The sequence below is a fragment of the Electrophorus electricus genome, chromosome 4 (assembly GCF_013358815.1).
Source record: "Electrophorus electricus isolate fEleEle1 chromosome 4, fEleEle1.pri, whole genome shotgun sequence".
NCBI classification, from domain to species: domain Eukaryota; kingdom Metazoa; phylum Chordata; class Actinopteri; order Gymnotiformes; family Gymnotidae; genus Electrophorus; species Electrophorus electricus.
Window position 1 is genome coordinate 3,557,572 of NC_049538.1, and position 18,069 is coordinate 3,575,640.

The 18,069-nt window shown below is 48.2% G+C and overlaps 2 protein-coding genes across 4 annotated transcripts in view; both read left to right on the forward strand.

Annotated features, from left to right (window-relative positions):
* The window catches only part of LOC113584852 (myosin-9), a 30,711-nt gene extending 20,040 nt beyond the window's left edge, over positions 1-10,671 (forward strand). For both annotated transcript variants that reach the window (XM_027022036.2, XM_027022037.2), the window contains 23 exons: positions 149-309; positions 580-688; positions 788-919; positions 1,016-1,222; positions 1,312-1,449; positions 1,661-1,784; positions 2,005-2,176; positions 2,365-2,577; positions 2,782-2,926; positions 3,151-3,357; positions 3,444-3,548; positions 3,667-3,819; positions 3,906-4,154; positions 4,464-4,676; positions 4,920-5,132; positions 5,284-5,445; positions 5,524-5,652; positions 5,792-5,880; positions 5,996-6,119; positions 6,562-6,770; positions 7,018-7,126; positions 8,699-8,871; positions 9,153-10,671. In XM_027022036.2, the coding sequence (XP_026877837.2) occupies positions 149-309; positions 580-688; positions 788-919; positions 1,016-1,222; positions 1,312-1,449; positions 1,661-1,784; positions 2,005-2,176; positions 2,365-2,577; positions 2,782-2,926; positions 3,151-3,357; positions 3,444-3,548; positions 3,667-3,819; positions 3,906-4,154; positions 4,464-4,676; positions 4,920-5,132; positions 5,284-5,445; positions 5,524-5,652; positions 5,792-5,880; positions 5,996-6,119; positions 6,562-6,770; positions 7,018-7,126; positions 8,699-8,871; positions 9,153-9,261 (3,645 nt within the window). In that variant the 3' untranslated portion in view covers positions 9,262-10,671. The remainder of the gene's footprint in view (positions 1-148; positions 310-579; positions 689-787; positions 920-1,015; positions 1,223-1,311; positions 1,450-1,660; positions 1,785-2,004; positions 2,177-2,364; positions 2,578-2,781; positions 2,927-3,150; positions 3,358-3,443; positions 3,549-3,666; positions 3,820-3,905; positions 4,155-4,463; positions 4,677-4,919; positions 5,133-5,283; positions 5,446-5,523; positions 5,653-5,791; positions 5,881-5,995; positions 6,120-6,561; positions 6,771-7,017; positions 7,127-8,698; positions 8,872-9,152) is intronic.
* A 1,536-nt stretch (positions 10,672-12,207) lies between these two features.
* slc25a38a (solute carrier family 25 member 38a) lies at positions 12,208-17,043 on the forward strand. 2 transcript variants are annotated; one of them, XM_027022030.2, is made up of 8 exons: positions 12,208-12,383; positions 12,938-13,022; positions 13,898-14,022; positions 14,098-14,182; positions 14,295-14,474; positions 15,033-15,201; positions 15,637-15,803; positions 16,481-17,043. In XM_027022030.2, exons 2-8 carry the CDS (start codon positions 13,008-13,010, stop codon positions 16,601-16,603), a joined length of 864 nt encoding a protein of 287 aa, XP_026877831.2. In that variant the 5' UTR covers positions 12,208-12,383; positions 12,938-13,007; the 3' UTR covers positions 16,604-17,043. The 2 variants fall into 2 exon arrangements, with proteins under 2 accessions (XP_026877831.2, XP_026877830.2); XM_027022029.2 differs by having other exon boundaries at positions 12,209-12,375.
* The last annotated feature ends 1,026 nt before the right edge of the window (positions 17,044-18,069 follow it).

Consider the following 18,069-nt stretch of genomic DNA (forward strand, 5'->3'; position numbering starts at 1 on the left):
GTACAGTGACGAGTCATGCTGGTCTGTGGTCAGATTTCTTCAGCCCATTTCTGAAAACAGGGCCAGGTTTTAGGGAACACGTAGGTCATTCTGTTTACCAAAGTAAATATGGCTAATTGTTGTCACCTCCCCCGACCCCACCGGTCAGATCAAAGCTCTGGAGCTGGACCCAAACCTGTACCGGATCGGACAGAGCAAGGTGTTCTTCCGCGCGGGAGTCCTAGCCCATCTGGAGGAAGAGCGTGACATGAAGATCACGGACGTCATCATCAGCTTCCAGGCCTGGTGCCGTGGTTACGTGGCTCGCAAGTGAGTTCCAGAGAGCCAATCAAATGCACAGGAAATGGTTCTGCGGGGATGGGGCGGAGCTTAACTCCTCATTTAAGTATAGACAGTATAGATTGAGAATAGACAGTATTTCTTTTCATCACTCAGTTTTGTTTTTGTTTTTTGTTTTTTTTAATTATTTTTCCATGTAGTTAAATAATGAAAGTCAAAGGCATGTTATAGTAAATATCCCGTATTGTAGTCACATAGACACCCCATATACACGCCTCATATCTGTGTGTGTGTTTTCAGGGCGTTTGCTAGGCGGCAGCAGCAGCTGACGGCCATGCGGGTGATCCAGAGGAACTGTGCTGCCTACCTCAAACTCAGGAACTGGCAGTGGTGGAGACTCTTCACTAAGGTGAAGCTCCTGTCTTCAGAGTCTGAGTGCTTGGAACCCCGCCATGTGGTGGGAACAGTTTGATAACCCCTCCCCCCCCTTCTCTTACCTGTGGTGCAGGTGAAGCCCCTCCTCCAGGTGAGCCGTCAGGAAGAGGAGATGCAGGCCAAAGACGAGGAGCTCACCAAGGTCAGAGAGAAACATCTGAATGCCGAGAAACAACTGGAGGAGATGGAGAGCAAACACCAGCAGGTAAGACCTCGCTCGCTCCCTCGCTCCCTCGCTCACTCGCTCACTCACTCACTCACTCACTCACTGACGCTAACGCTCTGTGGTTCCTGTGTCCAGCTGAATGCGGAGAAGGTGGCCCTCCAAGAGCAGCTCCAGGCAGAGATGGACCTGTGCGCAGAGGCGGACGAGATGAGGAACCGGCTAGTGGCCAAGAAGCAGGAGCTGGAGGAGATCCTCCACGACCTGGAGGCCCGTGTGGAGGAGGAGGAGGAGAGAGCCAATCAGCTGCAGACCGAGAAGAAGAAGATGCAGCAGAATATCACGGTAGAGCAGCCCGTGTCCCGCACACCTTGCCTGTGTCCTGTGTCCTGTGCAGACACACACCACGTGTATTCTTTTCCTTCGTCCAATAGGATCTGGAGCAGCAGCTGGACGAGGAGGAGGCGGCCCGTCAGAAGCTGCAGCTGGAGCGTGTCACCATGGAGGCCAAGATGAAGAAGGTGGAGGAGGACGTGATGGTGCTGGAGGACCAGAACACCAAACTGAATAAGGTCGGCTTCCAGCCTTTTGAAGTTGAAGCCCACTAAACCAATAGCAACACCCAACCGTTGCCTTGGTGAAGATCATGTGACCCACCCTGACCATCAGAAATAAAATTTCATTTATTGTGTTAAAACCTAAAAGGATTCTTCAGCTTTCTGAGATACTACTGAACCCATTTTAATTGTTTTTAAAATGGGAGACGCTGTGGTGTTCCGACAGGAGAAGAAACTCATGGAGGAGAGGATCGCCGAGTTCACCACCAACCTGGCGGAGGAGGAGGAGAAATCCAAGAGCCTCCAGAAGCTGAAGAACAAGCACGAGGCCATGATCACAGACCTGGAGGGTAGGGTCGACCTCCATGGCTACGGCCATGTCGCCTTGACCGACACCTGGAGAACTGATCTGAGATCAGCTCCCGATGAGCCCAATTAGCCCAGATCAGTTCTCTCATTCAGTGTGTTAGTTTGTGTTGGTTTTATATGTCTTTACATACAAGGGGACTAGAAGTCTGCCAGTGTAAAGGGCTGTGTGTGTGTGTGTGTGTGTGTGTGTGTGGTTTTCAGACCGACTGCGCAGGGAGGAGAAGATCAGGCAGGAACTGGAGAAGAACCGCCGCAAGCTGGAGGGCGACTCCACCGAGCTCCATGACCAGATCGCCGAGCTCCAGGCTCAGATCGCCGAGCTCCGTGCTCAGCTTGCCAAGAAGGAGGAGGAGCTCCAGGAGGCTCTGGCCAGGTCTGATTTCCACTGGCCCAGGCCCACAGAGCAGCCAATCAAATGCCCTAAAGCTAGAAGCTAGCGCAGCATGCTCACGCTCACTAGCCTCGCCCGTGATTCATCTGTTAAAGCGTAAAATCAGTAAGCAGCGTAGCAAAGTTGTCAGGTTTGTTCTTTTAGTTCATTTTTGTTCCATGTCTGCGCAGGATCGAGGAAGAGGCGGCTCAGAAAAACATGGCCCAGAAGAAGATCCGCGAGCTGGAGGCCCAGCTGAGCGAGCTGCAGGAGGACCTTGAGCTGGAGCGGGCCGCCCGCGTCAAGGCCGAGAAGCACCGCCGCGACCTGGGAGAGGAGCTGGAGGCCCTGAAGACGGAGCTGGAAGACACGCTGGACTCCACCGCCGCCCAGCAGGAGCTCCGGTACTGCCACAGCGCCACAATGACTGCCTGTCAGAGCTGGGATGGCAGCATGTCATGGGGTTGGAACCAAAATGGCTGCTCACTTGAGCAGTGCTTGTTTTCTCAGTGGGTTTAGATGGAGGAACTTTTTTGCTTATTGGAGCAGGAGTAGTCAGTGGTGTGTGTGTGTGTGTGTGTGTGTGTGTGTGTGTGTGTGTGTGTCAGGACGAAGCGTGAGACAGAGGTGGCCCAGCTGAAGAGGACCCTGGAGGATGAGGCTAAAGTGCACGAGCAGGTGGTGATGGAGATGAGACAGAAACACGGCCAGGCTTTTGATGAGCTCAACGAACAGCTGGAGCAGGCCAAGAGAGTAAGAGCGCGCATACACACACATGCAGAAGTACACGAACACACACGCGCACACACTTTCTTTTGTATGCCGTGTTGATATTCCTTTTCATTCATTCTGACACACAAACGCGCATTGAAATAGTTTACGTACAGCGTGTTTGATGTGTTTCGTTTTACACACACACACAGGAAGTAGCTGTAAACCCCTCCCCCCGGCATGCATGTGTGTGTACGTATGTGTAGAACAAGGCCTCAGTGGACAAGGTGAAGCAGGCACTGGAGTCGGAGCGCAGCGAGCTGCAGATCGAGCTGCAGACACTGATGCAGGGGAAGGGCGAGTCCGAACACCGGCGTAAGAAAGCCGAGGCCCAGGTGCAGGAGCTCCAGGTGAAACACGCCGAGAGCGAGAAGCAGAGGGCCGAGCTGGTGGAGAAGTTAGCCAAGCTGCAGGTGTGTGTCTCGCACGCACACACACGCACACGCGTGCACACGTGAAGCGCTTCGGGGGTGTGAAGTGCGGTTTGCGTTTGCTGTAGGCGGAGCTGGACAATGCGAACACTCTGCTGAGTGATGCCGAGGGCAAGTCCATCAAAGTGGCCAAAGACTGCTCTGCTGTGGAGTCCCAGCTGCAGGACGTCCAGGTACGTCGCGTTCCCCCTGGCCTCAACATGGACCCGTGAAGCCGTGCAGTAAATCTCTGACTTTTTCGTGTTCTTGTTTTTCATCATTTTGTCTCTCTCTCTCGTTCTGATTGTGTAGGAGCTGCTTCAGGAGGAGACCCGTCAGAAATTGTCTCACAGCTCACGCCTGCGTCAGATGGAGGAGGACCACAACAGCCTGCGCGACCAGCTGGAGGAAGAGGAGGAAGCCAAGAGGAACGTGGAGAAGCAGCTCACTGCCGTCCAGAGCCAGGTACACACACACACACCTGCACCTTTACCCATCATGGCTCCCCTTTGTGTTGATTGAGGTCTAAACCCCTTCTCCTCCCCCTCCAGCTGGCTGACATGAAGAAGAAGATGGAGATGGAGATGAGTTCCCTGGAGAGCACCGAGGAAGCCAAGAAGCGGGTGCAGCGCGACCTGGAGGCCGTCACCCTGCGCCTGGACGAGAGGAACCTGGCCTACGACAAGCTGGACAAGACCAAGACCCGCATCCAGCAGGAGCTGGACGACCTGATAGTGGACCAGGACCACCTGCGCCAGATCGTCTCCAACCTGGAGAAGAAGCAGAAGAAGTTTGACCAGGTGTGTGTGTGACCCTGCAGGGTCCTCTGCCCTACTGACAGGTTTGATTGAAATAATTAGTTAATCAGTCTAGAATAATTAGTGTCTTGTTGACCTTCTGTTTTGTCTTTCACTCTTTCAGACTCTTTCAGAGTCTTTCACTAACGGGTACATACTGCCGTCAGGTAAAGGAAGCTGTTTTAACACAGTCTGTCTCTGACTCTCTCTCTCTCGCTCTGTCTCTCTCTCTCTGTGTGTGTGTGTGTGTGTGTGTGTGTGTGTGTGTGTGTGTGTGTGTGTGTGTGTGTCTCGCTCTCTCTCTTCGTGCAGATGCTTGCCGAGGAGAAATCGATTTCGGCGCGCTACGCGGAGGAGCGGGACCGCGCCGAGGCCGAGGCTCGCGAGAAGGAGACGCGTGCCCTCGCGCTGACCCGCGAGCTGGAGGCCATCATGGACCAGCGCGTGGAAATGGACCGCACCAACAAGCTGCTCCGGGCCGAGATGGAGGACCTGGTCTCGTCCAAGGACGACGTTGGCAAGAGCGTAAGACGCGCCCCTCCTGTTCGCTCAACTGCCTCGATTTCAGAAGTGTCATCTTTGTAACCAAACCAAGGGTTTGGTCGTCCACCACGCTTTTATTTGAATAAAAACACAACAAAATCTTAACAGAAATGTGGATCTTAAATGAAATCCCCCCAAAAAACAAATCCCTGATCCTTCTTTTGTCCCCAACCCTCGCCATGCTTTCCCGCCCCCCCCCTCTGGTTGCCTGGTGCTCTCGCTCAGGTGCACGAGTTGGAGAAGTCCAAGCGGGGCATGGAGCAGCAGCTAGAGGAGATGCGCACACAGTTGGAGGAGTTGGAGGACGAGCTGCAGGCCACCGAGGATGCCAAGCTTCGCCTGGAGGTCAACATGCAGGCCATGAAGGCGCAGTACGAGCGTGACCTGGCTGGCAGGGATGAGATGGGCGAGGAGAAGAAGAGGCAGCTCGTCAAGCAGGTGACGCGCGCAGGAAAAGGGGCTGTGTGCAGTGCATTGTGGGTAATGGAGTCTCTGCTCCTTGGTGCAGGAGATGAGGCTGGGCGGCACGTCCTCCGGGTCAGGCGGTCTGTGCGAAGTGCACTTTGGGTAATGTAGTCTGCGATGCCAGGTGCGGGAGATGGAGATGGAGTTGGAGGACGAGAGGAAGCAGCGCTCTGTGGCCGCGGCCGCGCGCAAGAAGCTGGAGCTGGACCTGAAGGAGCTGGAGGCAGCCATCGACCTGGCCAACAAGAACCGTGACGAGGCCATCAAACAGCTTAAGAAGCTCCAGGTACAGCCACGTGGGCTGAAGGTCAGAGACGGTCAGACTCAGGCGCAGTCATTGTACTGATCGTGTGTGCGTGTGCAGGCTCAAATGAAGGACGTGTTGCGGGAGTTGGACGACACACGTTTGTCCCGGGAGGATATTCTGGCCCAGAGCAAGGAGAACGAGAAGAAGCTGAAGAGCATGGAGGCAGACATGATCCAACTGCAGGAGGTACTCTCTCACACACACTGACTCTGACGCACTTTCACTCACACTCTCTCTCACACACACACACACACACACACACACACACACACACACACTCTCAATCTCTCTCACACAACTTCACTGTATGTGCGGGCACATTCAGGAGCTGGCTGCAGCAGAGCGGTTGAAGAGACAGGCACAGCAAGAGAGAGACGAACTACAGGATGAGATCAACAACCAGGCCAACAAAAAGTAAACACTCTCACACACACACACACACACACACACACACACACACAGACGACCAAAACAGCCTCAACTTGCAACCCACACTGCCTCATACTCCTCACTGTCTGCGTGTGTGCAGCTCTCTGACGTCTGAGGAGAAGCGACGCCTGGAGGCGCGCATCGCCCAGCTGGAGGAGGAGTTGGAGGAGGAGCAGTGTAACACGGAGCTCATCAACGACCGCCTGAAGAGAACCGCACTGCAGGTACCGTTGTGCCCCTCAGTCTTCTGTGTAATTACCGCATACACACGTTACCCTGTCCACACAAGCACACTTAACCCAGAGCAGAGCGTTGTTCTAGTTCAGCTGACGTCATCAGTTTTGTTTCATAAAAGCTTTTTAATCACAATATGAGGTGAGCTGATGCGACTTTTGCATACATCTTTAGGTTCATTGGTAAATGTCAGTGTAGACCCAAGTGAACCAAGACTAAAAAGCAACGCCATTTTCTGCTTTGGTCCAGACCAAGGCAACCGAACTACAAATATAAACACGATCTAAAACTGGTTTAAGAATCTTTCGGACCTTTTTGTATGTTGAAAGCACTTTATTTGATATTGGAATACAACTTTTACACAACTACTAATTGCTGCCAGACTCAAAGCTTCTCTCTCGACGCCTCTCGGTCAACTTTCCCTCCTCTCAGGTGGATCAGGTGAATGTGGAGCTGACCGCTGAGCGCAGTACCTCTCAGCGCCTGGAGGGGGCGAGATCGCAGTTCGAGCGCCAAAACAAAGAGATGAAACTTAAACTGACCGAGTTGGAGGGAACCGTGAAGAGTAAATACAAGGCCACCATCACTGCCCTGGAAGCCAAAATTGCACAGCTGGAGGAGCAGCTGGATATAGAGACCAGGTCAGACCTGAACGTTCTAAACGGCTGAAAGTACTGACCAAACACTAGTACTAGCAAGTTAGCCATGAGGCTAATTACTCCCACTAATGCCATTCCTCATTCATCATTGTAGCGTTTCTGGTAATGTGTATGACTAGAGGCTTGGACATACTGAATAAGACCATAAGTTGTGAGGTAATTTGCAAAAATGTGTGTGTGTGTGTGTGTGTGTGTGTGTGTGTGTGTGTGTGTGTGTGTGTGTGTGTAGAGAGAGACAGGCTTCTTCCAAATTGGTGCGTCGTACTGAGAAGAAGCTGAAGGAGGTCATTCTGCAGGTGGATGACGAGAGACGGAGCGCTGAGCAGTACAAAGATCAGGTGAGAACCTCAGCACCTACAGACCCTGAACACCGCACTCCATTACTCTCACACACACAGTACAGACCCTGAACACCGCACTCCATTACTCTCACACACACACAGTACAGACCCTGAACACCACGCTCCATTACTAACACACACACAGTACAGACCCTGAACACCACACTCCATTACTAACACACACACACAGTACAGGCCTTGAACACCACGCTCCATTACTCACACACACTCTACAGACACTGACCACCACGCTCCATTACTCACACACACTACAGACCCTGAACCCCACGCTCCATTACTAACACACACACACAGTACAGGCCTTGAACACCACGCTCCATTACTCTCACACACACTCTACAGACACTGACCACCACGCTCCATTACTAACACACACACACACACACACACACACACACTACAGACCCTGAACACCACGCGCCATTACTCACACACACACACTCTACAGACCCTGACCACCACGCTCCATTACTCACACACACTCTACAGACCCTGACCACCACGCTCCATTACTCTCACACACACACACAGTACAGACCCTGAACACCACGCTCCATTACTAACACACACACTCTACAGACCCTGAACACCACGCTCCATTACTAACACACACACACAGTACAGGCCTTGAACACCACGCTCCATTACTCTCACACACACACTCTACAGACCCTGAACACCACGCTCCATTACTAACACACACACTCTACAGACCCTGAACACCACGCGCCATTACTCACACACACACACACACACACTACAGACCCTGAACCCCACACTTCATTACTCGTACACTACAGACCCTGAACCCCACATTTCATTACACACACACACACACACACACTACAGACCCTGAACACAACGCTCCTTATCCACGCTGCCTCCAGTGCGTGTCAGGAAAGCTACAGCTTTATGCTTTAGTCAGTTGGTAAACCAGGAGCTGCATGGAGCCCAATTATCAAATGAATTCCTGGTGAAGTGGCTGCCACAGACTCAAATTTCTTTCTGTGGTACAAGAAGCATTTTGATTTGCCCTCGTTTCTCGCGCTTGCATCCAAACGCTGAGCATTCGCATGCGCTTGGCGGCTCTGTTACTTGAGTAGAGCAATGTGGAGTGAGGGAAGTGTGGGAGGGGTGTCGAGTTCACGGTTCATGAATATGAAATATCAGGTAGCTTATAATTTGCTATAGTCAATTAGCATGATCTGTGATGTCAACGATAACACCAAATAAAGTGTAATTCCTATAATTATACAAAAAAATTAAAATAAAGAGGTAATTTTATGCAGTCTGTAGTGCCTAATAAATGTTGAACAGAAGCAGAAGTATGAAGCTAATCACACACTGCCTACTAATGTAACACTTTGAGGAAAATACTGTGCAGGGATTTTAACATTACTGTCCACTACCAAAACAGTACATGGACCGACTAGATCCTAAACATGATCACCTGAGACACAGCCACATGACATCACTGTACCCTGGGGGTCCTGCAACCGTTACACGGGCCCAACCACAAACCCCCCACTTTGTGTTGGATGCCTGCAGATGGAGAAGCTAAACAGCCGTATGAAACAGCTGAAACGGCAGCTGGAGGAGGCAGAGGAGGAGGCGCAGCGTGCCAATGCCCTCCGCAGGAAACTGCAGCGCGAGCTGGAGGACGCCACCGAGTCTGCGGACGCCATGAACCGCGAGGTCTCTTCCCTCAAGAGCAAGCTCAGGTAACACGCAGGCCATGACCCCTAGCCCCTAAATAGCAGAAACTCTTCAGATACATTGATGGCAGTTTTTTTGTAGTTTTGTAGTTCTTGCCGTGCGTCAGCTCTCGGTTCATACGTGCGATGTATGGAATGTTTTGACGGGTTGGGGGGGGGGGGGGGGTTGGGGTTGTACTGTACTACCAACAAGCCACAGCCGGTTTATGATGGCTCCCAAGCGCTGCTGGTCCTGGGGGTGGGTAACCCAAGGGCGTGACCTCCAGCGTGACCCTGTGCTCCTGCAGGCGGGGAGATCTGCCCTTCACCATGCGCCGCATCATCACCCGCGCCGCCGGCGACAGCGACGAGGAGAGTGAGGCGAAGACTGAAACCCCTGAGCCCAAGCCGGAGTGAACAGACGCCCACGCTGCCACCTGCTGGCTGCAGTGTGGAACTCGCTGGACTGCAGCACTCTCTCTCTCTCACACACACACACATACATAAGGGATCACACTGTCCACTGGATCTTAGAGATGCACACATGATTTGTTAGTGCCATAGTAACTTCATACATGGATGCGTGCGCGCACACACACACACCGCATACTGTTATTCTGTTGACAATCAACACAGTTCATTGTCATGCAGCCAAGGACCAAATTTGTCTTTTTTCGTGTTTGTTCTCTGGGATTTAAACAATGGATGATATTTTTGTAAGGAGACATTACAGCTCTTGTAGATTTGTTTCTGAACTATTTTCTCCTAATTGAAGTAATGAAAGCAAAGAAGTGTTTTAAGAAAAAAAAATTAAAAAGTGAAGAATCCGTCGGAAGGGGACCAAAATGATTACACACTCTAGACGTAATTCTGACACACTTGTGATGGTATCAGGAAGGAATGATGCTACCTGTTTGAGGACTCATGTGTTTTTCTCTCTCTCTCTCTCTCTCTCTCTCTCTTACTGACTCTCACGTGTCTTGGGAAGGTAGAGGCATATGTGCTACATTGTACTGTATACTAAAGTAGTTGCAGATCTTCCACTTCCGTGCTTGGGGGCTTGATTTAAAGTCGATATTCTACACGTAGCTCGTTTATTCATTCATCTCGTGCGCTTAAAAAAACAAGAAGAAGCATGCACGCTCCTGTATGCACACAGAAGAGCAATAGGATTGCATATGTACTGTGCACTGAGCAAAACAAAACAGTGTGTGCAGACAACCACACCAGTGCACGCGCTAGGAATGAGCACAAGGGCGATGCACAAGCTCATAAATACGGCACTATGCACTATAGCCTTAAAGTCAGATACGTTCTACTATTTTGACTTTTTCTGATCCTTTAATATTTTTTATATTTCTGACAGTCTTTATTGACGTGCGGGGCAAGGCTGAGCTGGTGGGCCAGGTAACGTTCTCTCAGCATACTGTAATCTCGGAGCACTGTTGGTATCGGAGGCCTGGGAGACGCGCCTGCGTGGCACAAATAAAGCTCGTGTGGGTTTCACTGCTGCTTTGGTTGGAAAAAACGTTTCCACTTCCTGATTCTGGAACGGAGCGCTGCACACCACGACCACCCCGCTAGCGCGTGCTCAGGTTCAGCTTTCTCGCTCATACTGCTGGGAAGTGAGAGGAATTTAGCATTGTTTATGACAAATAAATGGCTAATGAATAATTCACTCTCTCTCCATACATAACAGAAAAAGTATATATGCAAAATAAAAATCCTTAATTTTGTACTTTTTTTTCTTTAACTCCTAAAAGATATCCAGAAAGATTAATTGTGAACTGTTGGTATTATACAAATAAACATGGCTTTCTAAACAGATACTGTGGAGTTTTGCCTCTTGATTTCAATAATTTCATATGAATTCATTGACTAAAGCTGATCCTTCCATGTCATTTCACAAGCGCAGTCATTGCTTTTAGTATGTCAGTCTAAAGAAAGGTGACAGCTCCCCTAGTTTAAACTTGGTTTAGTGCCAGCAATGTATTTATCAGAACCTTCATATGAACAAAGTAATCTTTAAGAAAAAAAAAAAACATTGCTCAGTTTCTGGTATTAACACACACACCTCTCAGGCCCACATAGTTTAAGAATACTGTTTTAAAACACTGCCATATCTTTCCCTCAGATCCAGCCATTACTGAATGTTACATTACATTACTCTTCCAGAAGAGGTCCTTCTCACCCACTGCTCCTCTAAACTGACTCTCATGGCTCCTATTAAACTAGCAAATGATCTCTGTGGGAAATGTTCAGAGCCATAATACTCAGAGGACCAATGATTTTAGACACCCTGGGAACAGAAAGTGGGGAGTAATCACATGGAATTCAAAGTGTATTCTGTGATGTCTGCATGTGGCTAGTATATTGGTAAAAGTCTTAGTGATGAGAGATGGGGTCTTTACATCTAACAGAACTGTTGGGTTCACTACTTCTTTGATTAACCTTTCACATACACTTTCTTCCCCAAGGTTTCAGAGTATTGAGCAGATCTCTCTACATGGAGCTGGTGATGTGAATTAGGTTATATCCAAGAAAGTTATTGGATTTGCACTTTTGACACAAACCATCAACTCTCAATATGGATTTTGATATGGATGTTGTACATGCCTAAACTATATTGGAAAACATTGTTAGCATCGCGTACATTTGTACTGTTTTGTATATGTTTGTACTTTGGATATTAGAAGTGTTTCGTGTTTGTATGTTTCTATGGACATTGTAATTGTACGAAGAAGGCTTTTGACCGGAAGCTTGCTTATTAAAAAGATTATTGCACATATTTGAGTGTGCGGATGCTTCTCCATTTTAGTTTCAATCTACACTTTCGCGAGGGTTTGTTGCCAACGTACGTACTTAGTGTCTCACCGATACTGCGGCACCTTGGCTGTAGGTACGAGGAAAAGTCGAATTGCAGGTAATCTGTTTCACCACGAGAGTGCGCGGAGCTGCATGTCCTCAGGGCTGAATTGGTTTAAACTGGTTCTGAGCAGATCCGCACTGGTCTCTGACCCAGCCTCACAAACCAACAGCTTTCTCAAACGACCCTTGTCGACGGTTTCTGATTTTCTTCTTAGATCACATAAAACAATGAATTTCACAAAGAGCAAGGCTCGCTTAAGTCAGTAGTAAGTGAAGAATGGTTTCTAACTGAAATGTTTGTGTAACTACTTCTTAGTCTGAATTTTAAGACTGTATTCGTGTTCGGGGGTTAAAACCGATTAGACGCCTTGTTAAATAGCATTTGAGGTGCGTTTAGCTGTGTGAACGGATGATTGGGACAGCTTTGCGCATCTGCCGGCGCTCCTCTTTGGAGACCCAATTAGACTCTGCGCTCAGAGAGGCGCGCCCTCACGTAGCAGGCCCGCCTCCATGCCTAACACTAACCTTATAAAGGCGGTGAGCGGACAGTACTGTCAGCCCACAAAAACGGTCATCACTGTATCGCGAAGCCTGCACAAAGACATCGATATACCCTCACAAGAGCCACGTCACGAAGAAGCGCATTCGGGAAAACCGTAGTAGGTACGTAGGTACGCGATCACGTTCCGAAGTATTACGGTGCAGTGTTGGGAAATAGGATTTTACGCTTTGGGAAGGGTCGTGATTTTTGAATACACAGATATTATATATATATATATATATATATATATATATATATATATATATATATATATATATATATATATATATATATAAAATCTGTGTATTAAAAAAAAATAAATTAAAAACATTATATCGGCATGCTTTAAACTGGTGGGAGTCCAGTGGTCGGCGACTGGTCAAAGCGCTGGTTATCTAGTTATAACTTTTTCAGCGTGTTTTGTTATGCGCTTATAAAACGGCCTATTTTGCTACGCGCAATTTATTTAGACCCAATTTGCTAAATGTTCACAGACCGTGGTCTCTCTGTGCTTGCGCTCAGTCCTGAGTTACACGTGTTGAATAGGTGCAGTGATATGTTACTCCTGCATTGTATTTAGTGTTGTGAGTTCATCAGGAACGGCCACTTTACATTTGTCACGACTGAACTCCCATTGTAACTGACCTCGTAAGCGCTCACTCATTGTGGCTTTGCTTCGCCTAGGAATTATTTCCTGAAAAAAAACGAGTCCTGAACCAACAGAAGTAAGTGCACTCCCAACGTCAGCGACATCATGGAGTTTTCTCTGGTAAGTACAAGATATGTGTCAACACAACTGCCCGTGTAAAGGTTTGTTGCGGCTAGTTCTGAGTGCCATTGCGAGCCGTGGAGCTCCTATACCTTAGTACTGTAGCACAAACACACGGGCAGGAGTCTGAGCCAGTCTTGCGCATGTCCACTCTGCCTTGCATACAGAGTAGGTCTGTCAGGCTATAGGATGCTTCTATTTACTTTCGCTTTCGAGTGAGATTTTTCCATCTGAAAGAGAACTGGGAGCGTTTCCAACAGGAAGGCTTGTGAGTGGGGCATCCGGGCCCAGCGTCCTCTTCTTCAGCCCCCTATCGACCCACTCACATTCCGTTGCCATAACGGTGTTTGAAAGGGAGGAGCAAAGAGGTTCAAACACCCAAGCAGACAGAGAGACAGGCAGAGAGACAGGCAGTCTAAAGGACTCTTGACTCAGGTATGAGAAGCAGAGCAGTAAACATGTGCAGATGATCTAAACCGGGCCCTGGTGGCACACCCTAAACTGTCTGTTTCCTGTGTGTGTGTGTGTGAGGGCATCGGGGCTGTTGTGAGTGGTTTTGTTTGATCATGTGCTCGTAGGCTCTGCTCCCAGTGGAGTGTAAGTGTTGTTCTGATGGGCCAGCGACCCCTCTGTGCCTCCCAGTGCCTCCCAGCTCACTGCATTTATACAGCCGTCACACTGCGCCTAGACTTTTATTTGACTTATGATTACCTTATAAAAACTTGCCGTTGAGTGATGGCTATACTGATTAACCTGTAAACCTTTAGACATATACTGTCTATATATGTCTTTGTGATTACGATTGTATGTTGTTTCACTTAATGCTGATTTTCTGTGTGTGTGTGTGTGTGTGTGTGTGGGGTGGGGGGGTGCAGACTAACCCTGCCATTAAAGCCTTCCTGTGTGGCTCTCTGAGTGGCACCTGCTCCACTCTGCTCTTCCAGCCGCTCGACCTGGTGAAGACCCGCCTACAGACCCTCCCGAGCAATGTGCAGTCTGGGTGAGAAACACACACACACACCTTAAACATAGCCAGTAATTGTGTTATTGTGACTGGTTTCTTTCTCTATATTAGTTCAGGAAGGGTTGGCATGGTGACGGTTTTCCTCAGTGTTGTGAGGACTGAGAAGCTGCTCGGACTCTGGAAGGGGGTCTCACCAGTGAGTGTTACACACACACACATTTGAGGTGCACAACATATTTGTTCCTGTCATTCTATCGCTCCAATGACTTCTCTCTCTCTGTCTGTCTCTACCATCTCTCCCTTTCCAGTCATTTGTACGCTGTATTCCTGGAGTTGGGATCTACTTCAGTACCTACTATAGCCTGAAGCAACACTTCTTTGCTGACGCGGTCCCAGGCCCCAGCCAGGCCGTGCTGCTGGGTGCTGGAGCCCGCAGTGTGGCTGGGGTCTGCATGCTGCCCGCCACGGTCATCAAAACGCGCTTCGAGGTGTGTGTGTGTGTGTGTGTGTGTGTGTGTGTGTAAAAGAATGTGTTTGCATTAGTATTGCATGTGTGAACGAGAGAGGGCGGGAGTTTTAAGGGCTTGTGCCTTTGGGCTTTAAAAGAGTTGGAATTACTGTGTAATTAACAAGTATTTATTCTGTTATTACAGAACATTTACTTTATTGTTCATTCTTACATTTATTTAACATTTGCATATTAATTATTCGTTAAGATTTTAATTTTCTTTTTGTATTCCAGATGTTTCCCTGAAATATTTGTAAAATTTGATGATCTGAATAATGTTATTATCATTATTATTAGTTCATGCAATTATTATAAGAACAGACCAAAGCAGATGACAGGATGAGCTTTTGACTGCTAAACATATAGTGTTCTGTTCAAGTGTAAAAAGTATGTGTGGTACCTGGTGAATGTAGATCAGTAATTTATAGTCTGTGTAGTTTAGTGTAGCAGTTTATTCTATGAGTAAATGACAAAGCACTTTTGCTTTGGATAAGAGTGTCTGCCAAATGTTGTAAATGTAAATGTGTGTGTGTTGCAGAGTGGCCGTTATCCTTACAGAAGTGTGTTCGGGGCTTTGCGGAGTGTGTGTCAGACTGAGGGACCCCGAGCGTTGTTCTCTGGTCTCACGGCGACCCTGGTTCGAGATGCTCCCTTCTCTGGCATTTACGTCCTGTTCTACAGCCAGGCCAAGAGCAGGCTGCCAACTGGTCAGTACTCTGCCGGGATGTGTGTGTATTTGTGTGTGTAAATTTGTTCAAGTGTATCTGATCCACTGCAAGGTGAATGCTGTACAAGTTACACAGTTCCGCAAGGGCTTGCACGGTGTGTGTGTGTGTGACTGCAATAGTGTCAAGGTTAATTTCCTGGCTTGGTGTTAGGTGTGTGTGTGTGTGTGTGTGTGTGTGTGTGTGTGCTATATGAGATAGGAACACTCACTGACAGGTTTTGTCCAGATTGCAGTTTAGGGGGACACTATCTGGCACAAGGGGGTTTTTACGTAAGACTTGCTGAACTCATGCATTGCTTAGAGCCCCTTCTGTTGACTCACTGAGTCAGTCCAGTAGTTTTCATATATGACATCTAACCTCTCTGTCTCCCTCTCTCTCTCTCTCTCTCCCCCCCTCCACTCTCTGTGTGTGTAGAGATAAGCCAGTCAGCCTATGCTCCGCTGGCTAACTTCAGCTGTGGTGTTCTGGCGGGTGTACTGGCCTCTCTGCTCACTCAGCCTGCAGATGTAGTTAAGACTCACATCCAGGTGAGCCCCCATCTCTTCGGGCGGAGCACCGACGCCGTGGGCTACATCTACACGGTAATTCAGCATGAGAGCCCTTCTGACTGTGAACTGCACCCCTGACCCCACACTCTGATCACTGAGCTTATCTTCTCTCCCCACGATACTGCAGGCCGAAAGTGTTAACGCCTTCTCTTTAGCACTAAAAATGACCAGGCATTCAAGATCACTTTTCTGAAAACATTATATAACTTTATATTTTGATTTATCCTGTGTGCTGTTCAACTATACTGTTGACAGTCAGTTCAAATCAGCTTTAATTCACCCTTGCATTAGTGACCAATCAGGAGTCACTGTGACTGTGAGTTAGCTATTAAAACATAATGATATGGCCTGTCCCTGTTGTGTGTGTGTGTGTGTGTGTGTGTGTGTGTGTCTCTCTCTCTCTCTCTCTCTCTCTCTCTCTGTCTGTCTCTTTATGTGAGGCATGTGGGTCAGAGTGACCTTTGTCTCATCTCCACATCTCGATCTCCGGCTCTTTCCGCGTGTAGCTCAGGGTTACTTCAGGTCACTGCAGGAATGGCTGTGTCGGTTTCACTGACAGTCCATTTGACCGCCACCCACTCCTTTAGTCCTGTTTTCTGTCTCTCTCTTGTATTCTGCAGATTTAAAATGTAATCGAACAGCACTTGTTGGATTTGAAGAAGTTTCATCATATAAGGGTTTGTGTGTGTGCACGTGTGTGTGTGTCTCAGAAGCACGGCTTGGCCGGATTCTTCCGCGGCGTGGTGCCGCGCTCTCTTCGGAGGACCATGATGACGGCGATGGCGTGGACGGTGTACGAGCAGCTCATGGCTGGGATGGGCCTCAAGTCCTGAACGGGAGAGAACAGAGGCCAAGTGAAGAGTAAAAAGGAAGAAGGATGGACTCTGAAAGTCAAAGACAGTGAAAAGTGTTGGGACAAGACCGTCCGCCTGCTGCCCCGGAGAGTCCACGGAGACGTGGGGCCTGTGCGACTGCTTGCGCTTCAGAGACACTGCGTTCACATTACAGAAAATAAACCGCATCAGAATTGGAGTTCCAAATCCCACTCGTTTCCACTCAGCGCTTGTGTAACGGCATGGTAGATCAAAGGCAGAGCCACAGCAGTGCTGCCCTAAATACTACCCGTCAGCTGTGGAGTATCCACAGTCGTCAGTAATGAATGTGCTCATAACACTGATTTTAAAAGGATGATTATGTTTATAAAACCTGACTCCTTTACACTGTGTTTTATCTGTGTGTGGAAGGGTTAACAATGCCTGTGGCAGTTTCTTGACAGTGTTGTTTATTTGTTTTGGTTGTATGATTACTGAAATCATTTACAGAATATGAAATAGTGATATTTAAATCCCGGGGATGTGACTGACATACTTCATCTTTTCAGAAAAAAATCACACACACACACACACACACACACACACACACACACACACACACACACACACACACACACACACACAAATTGTTGTTATGGTGACATCATTCTTTATGTGAATTAAAACTGATCCAATCACAGTTCAGACAGACAGAGGTCTAAACAGTAGTAACAGAAGCTTTTTGGAGCAGGCAGTATGACTGGACACACACACACACACACACACACACACACCTACATACACATGTGCACACCTACATGTGACACAGCAAAGCTCGAGGGACCTGAACCTCACGGCAGTGAGGTCCCGAGCAGAGAGGAAGTCGTGAGGCTCTTGTGTTCCTGCTTCCTGTGCTCACCTGCAGGAATAAGAGCAAGGGTTTGAACTGCTCTATAAACAGACCCTGACCGCACAGAAAAATGTTCAGTCTGTCTTTATTTGTTAAGTAACACTGGGAACTTTTTTTATTCCACAAATTAAAGTGGACCTTATAGTATTTTTTACACTGAATTTGGGAATGGTTTTTAAGTGGCAGCAGTTAAATTTTACAATAAGTATATATATTACATATTAATAAATAAGGCTGTTAAACTTAAAGCGTTATTAAGTACAAACTTGCTAATAAAATGTATAGGTGTATGATATTTGTCAATATTTGGCTTCAGGAACACCCCTTTTTACTGTCTAGCAGTAGTCTGCCAATATCGAGGGGTTATGGTACCACTTTGCCATACTATACATAAAACTATGGGCGACAGAAATGTTCGAACATTTGGTTACAACATGCAAAAATACATAAGAAACTTTTTTTTTTTTTTTTTTTTTTTTTTTGCATCTAACACACGACGATAAAATCGCCCCGAAACCATCACGACCAGAGCTCCTGTAAATGCCGCTCGACACACAAGCCCGGCCACGTGGTTAGC

Bases quoted from the DNA above. Each gene is read 5' to 3' on its own strand.
- slc25a38a (XM_027022030.2), top strand. The intron at 14,183-14,294 runs GTGAGTGTTACA...CTCCCTTTCCAG, and splicing joins TCTGGAAGGGGGTCTCACCA to TCATTTGTACGCTGTATTCC. The intron at 14,475-15,032 runs GTGTGTGTGTGT...TGTGTGTTGCAG, and splicing joins TCATCAAAACGCGCTTCGAG to AGTGGCCGTTATCCTTACAG.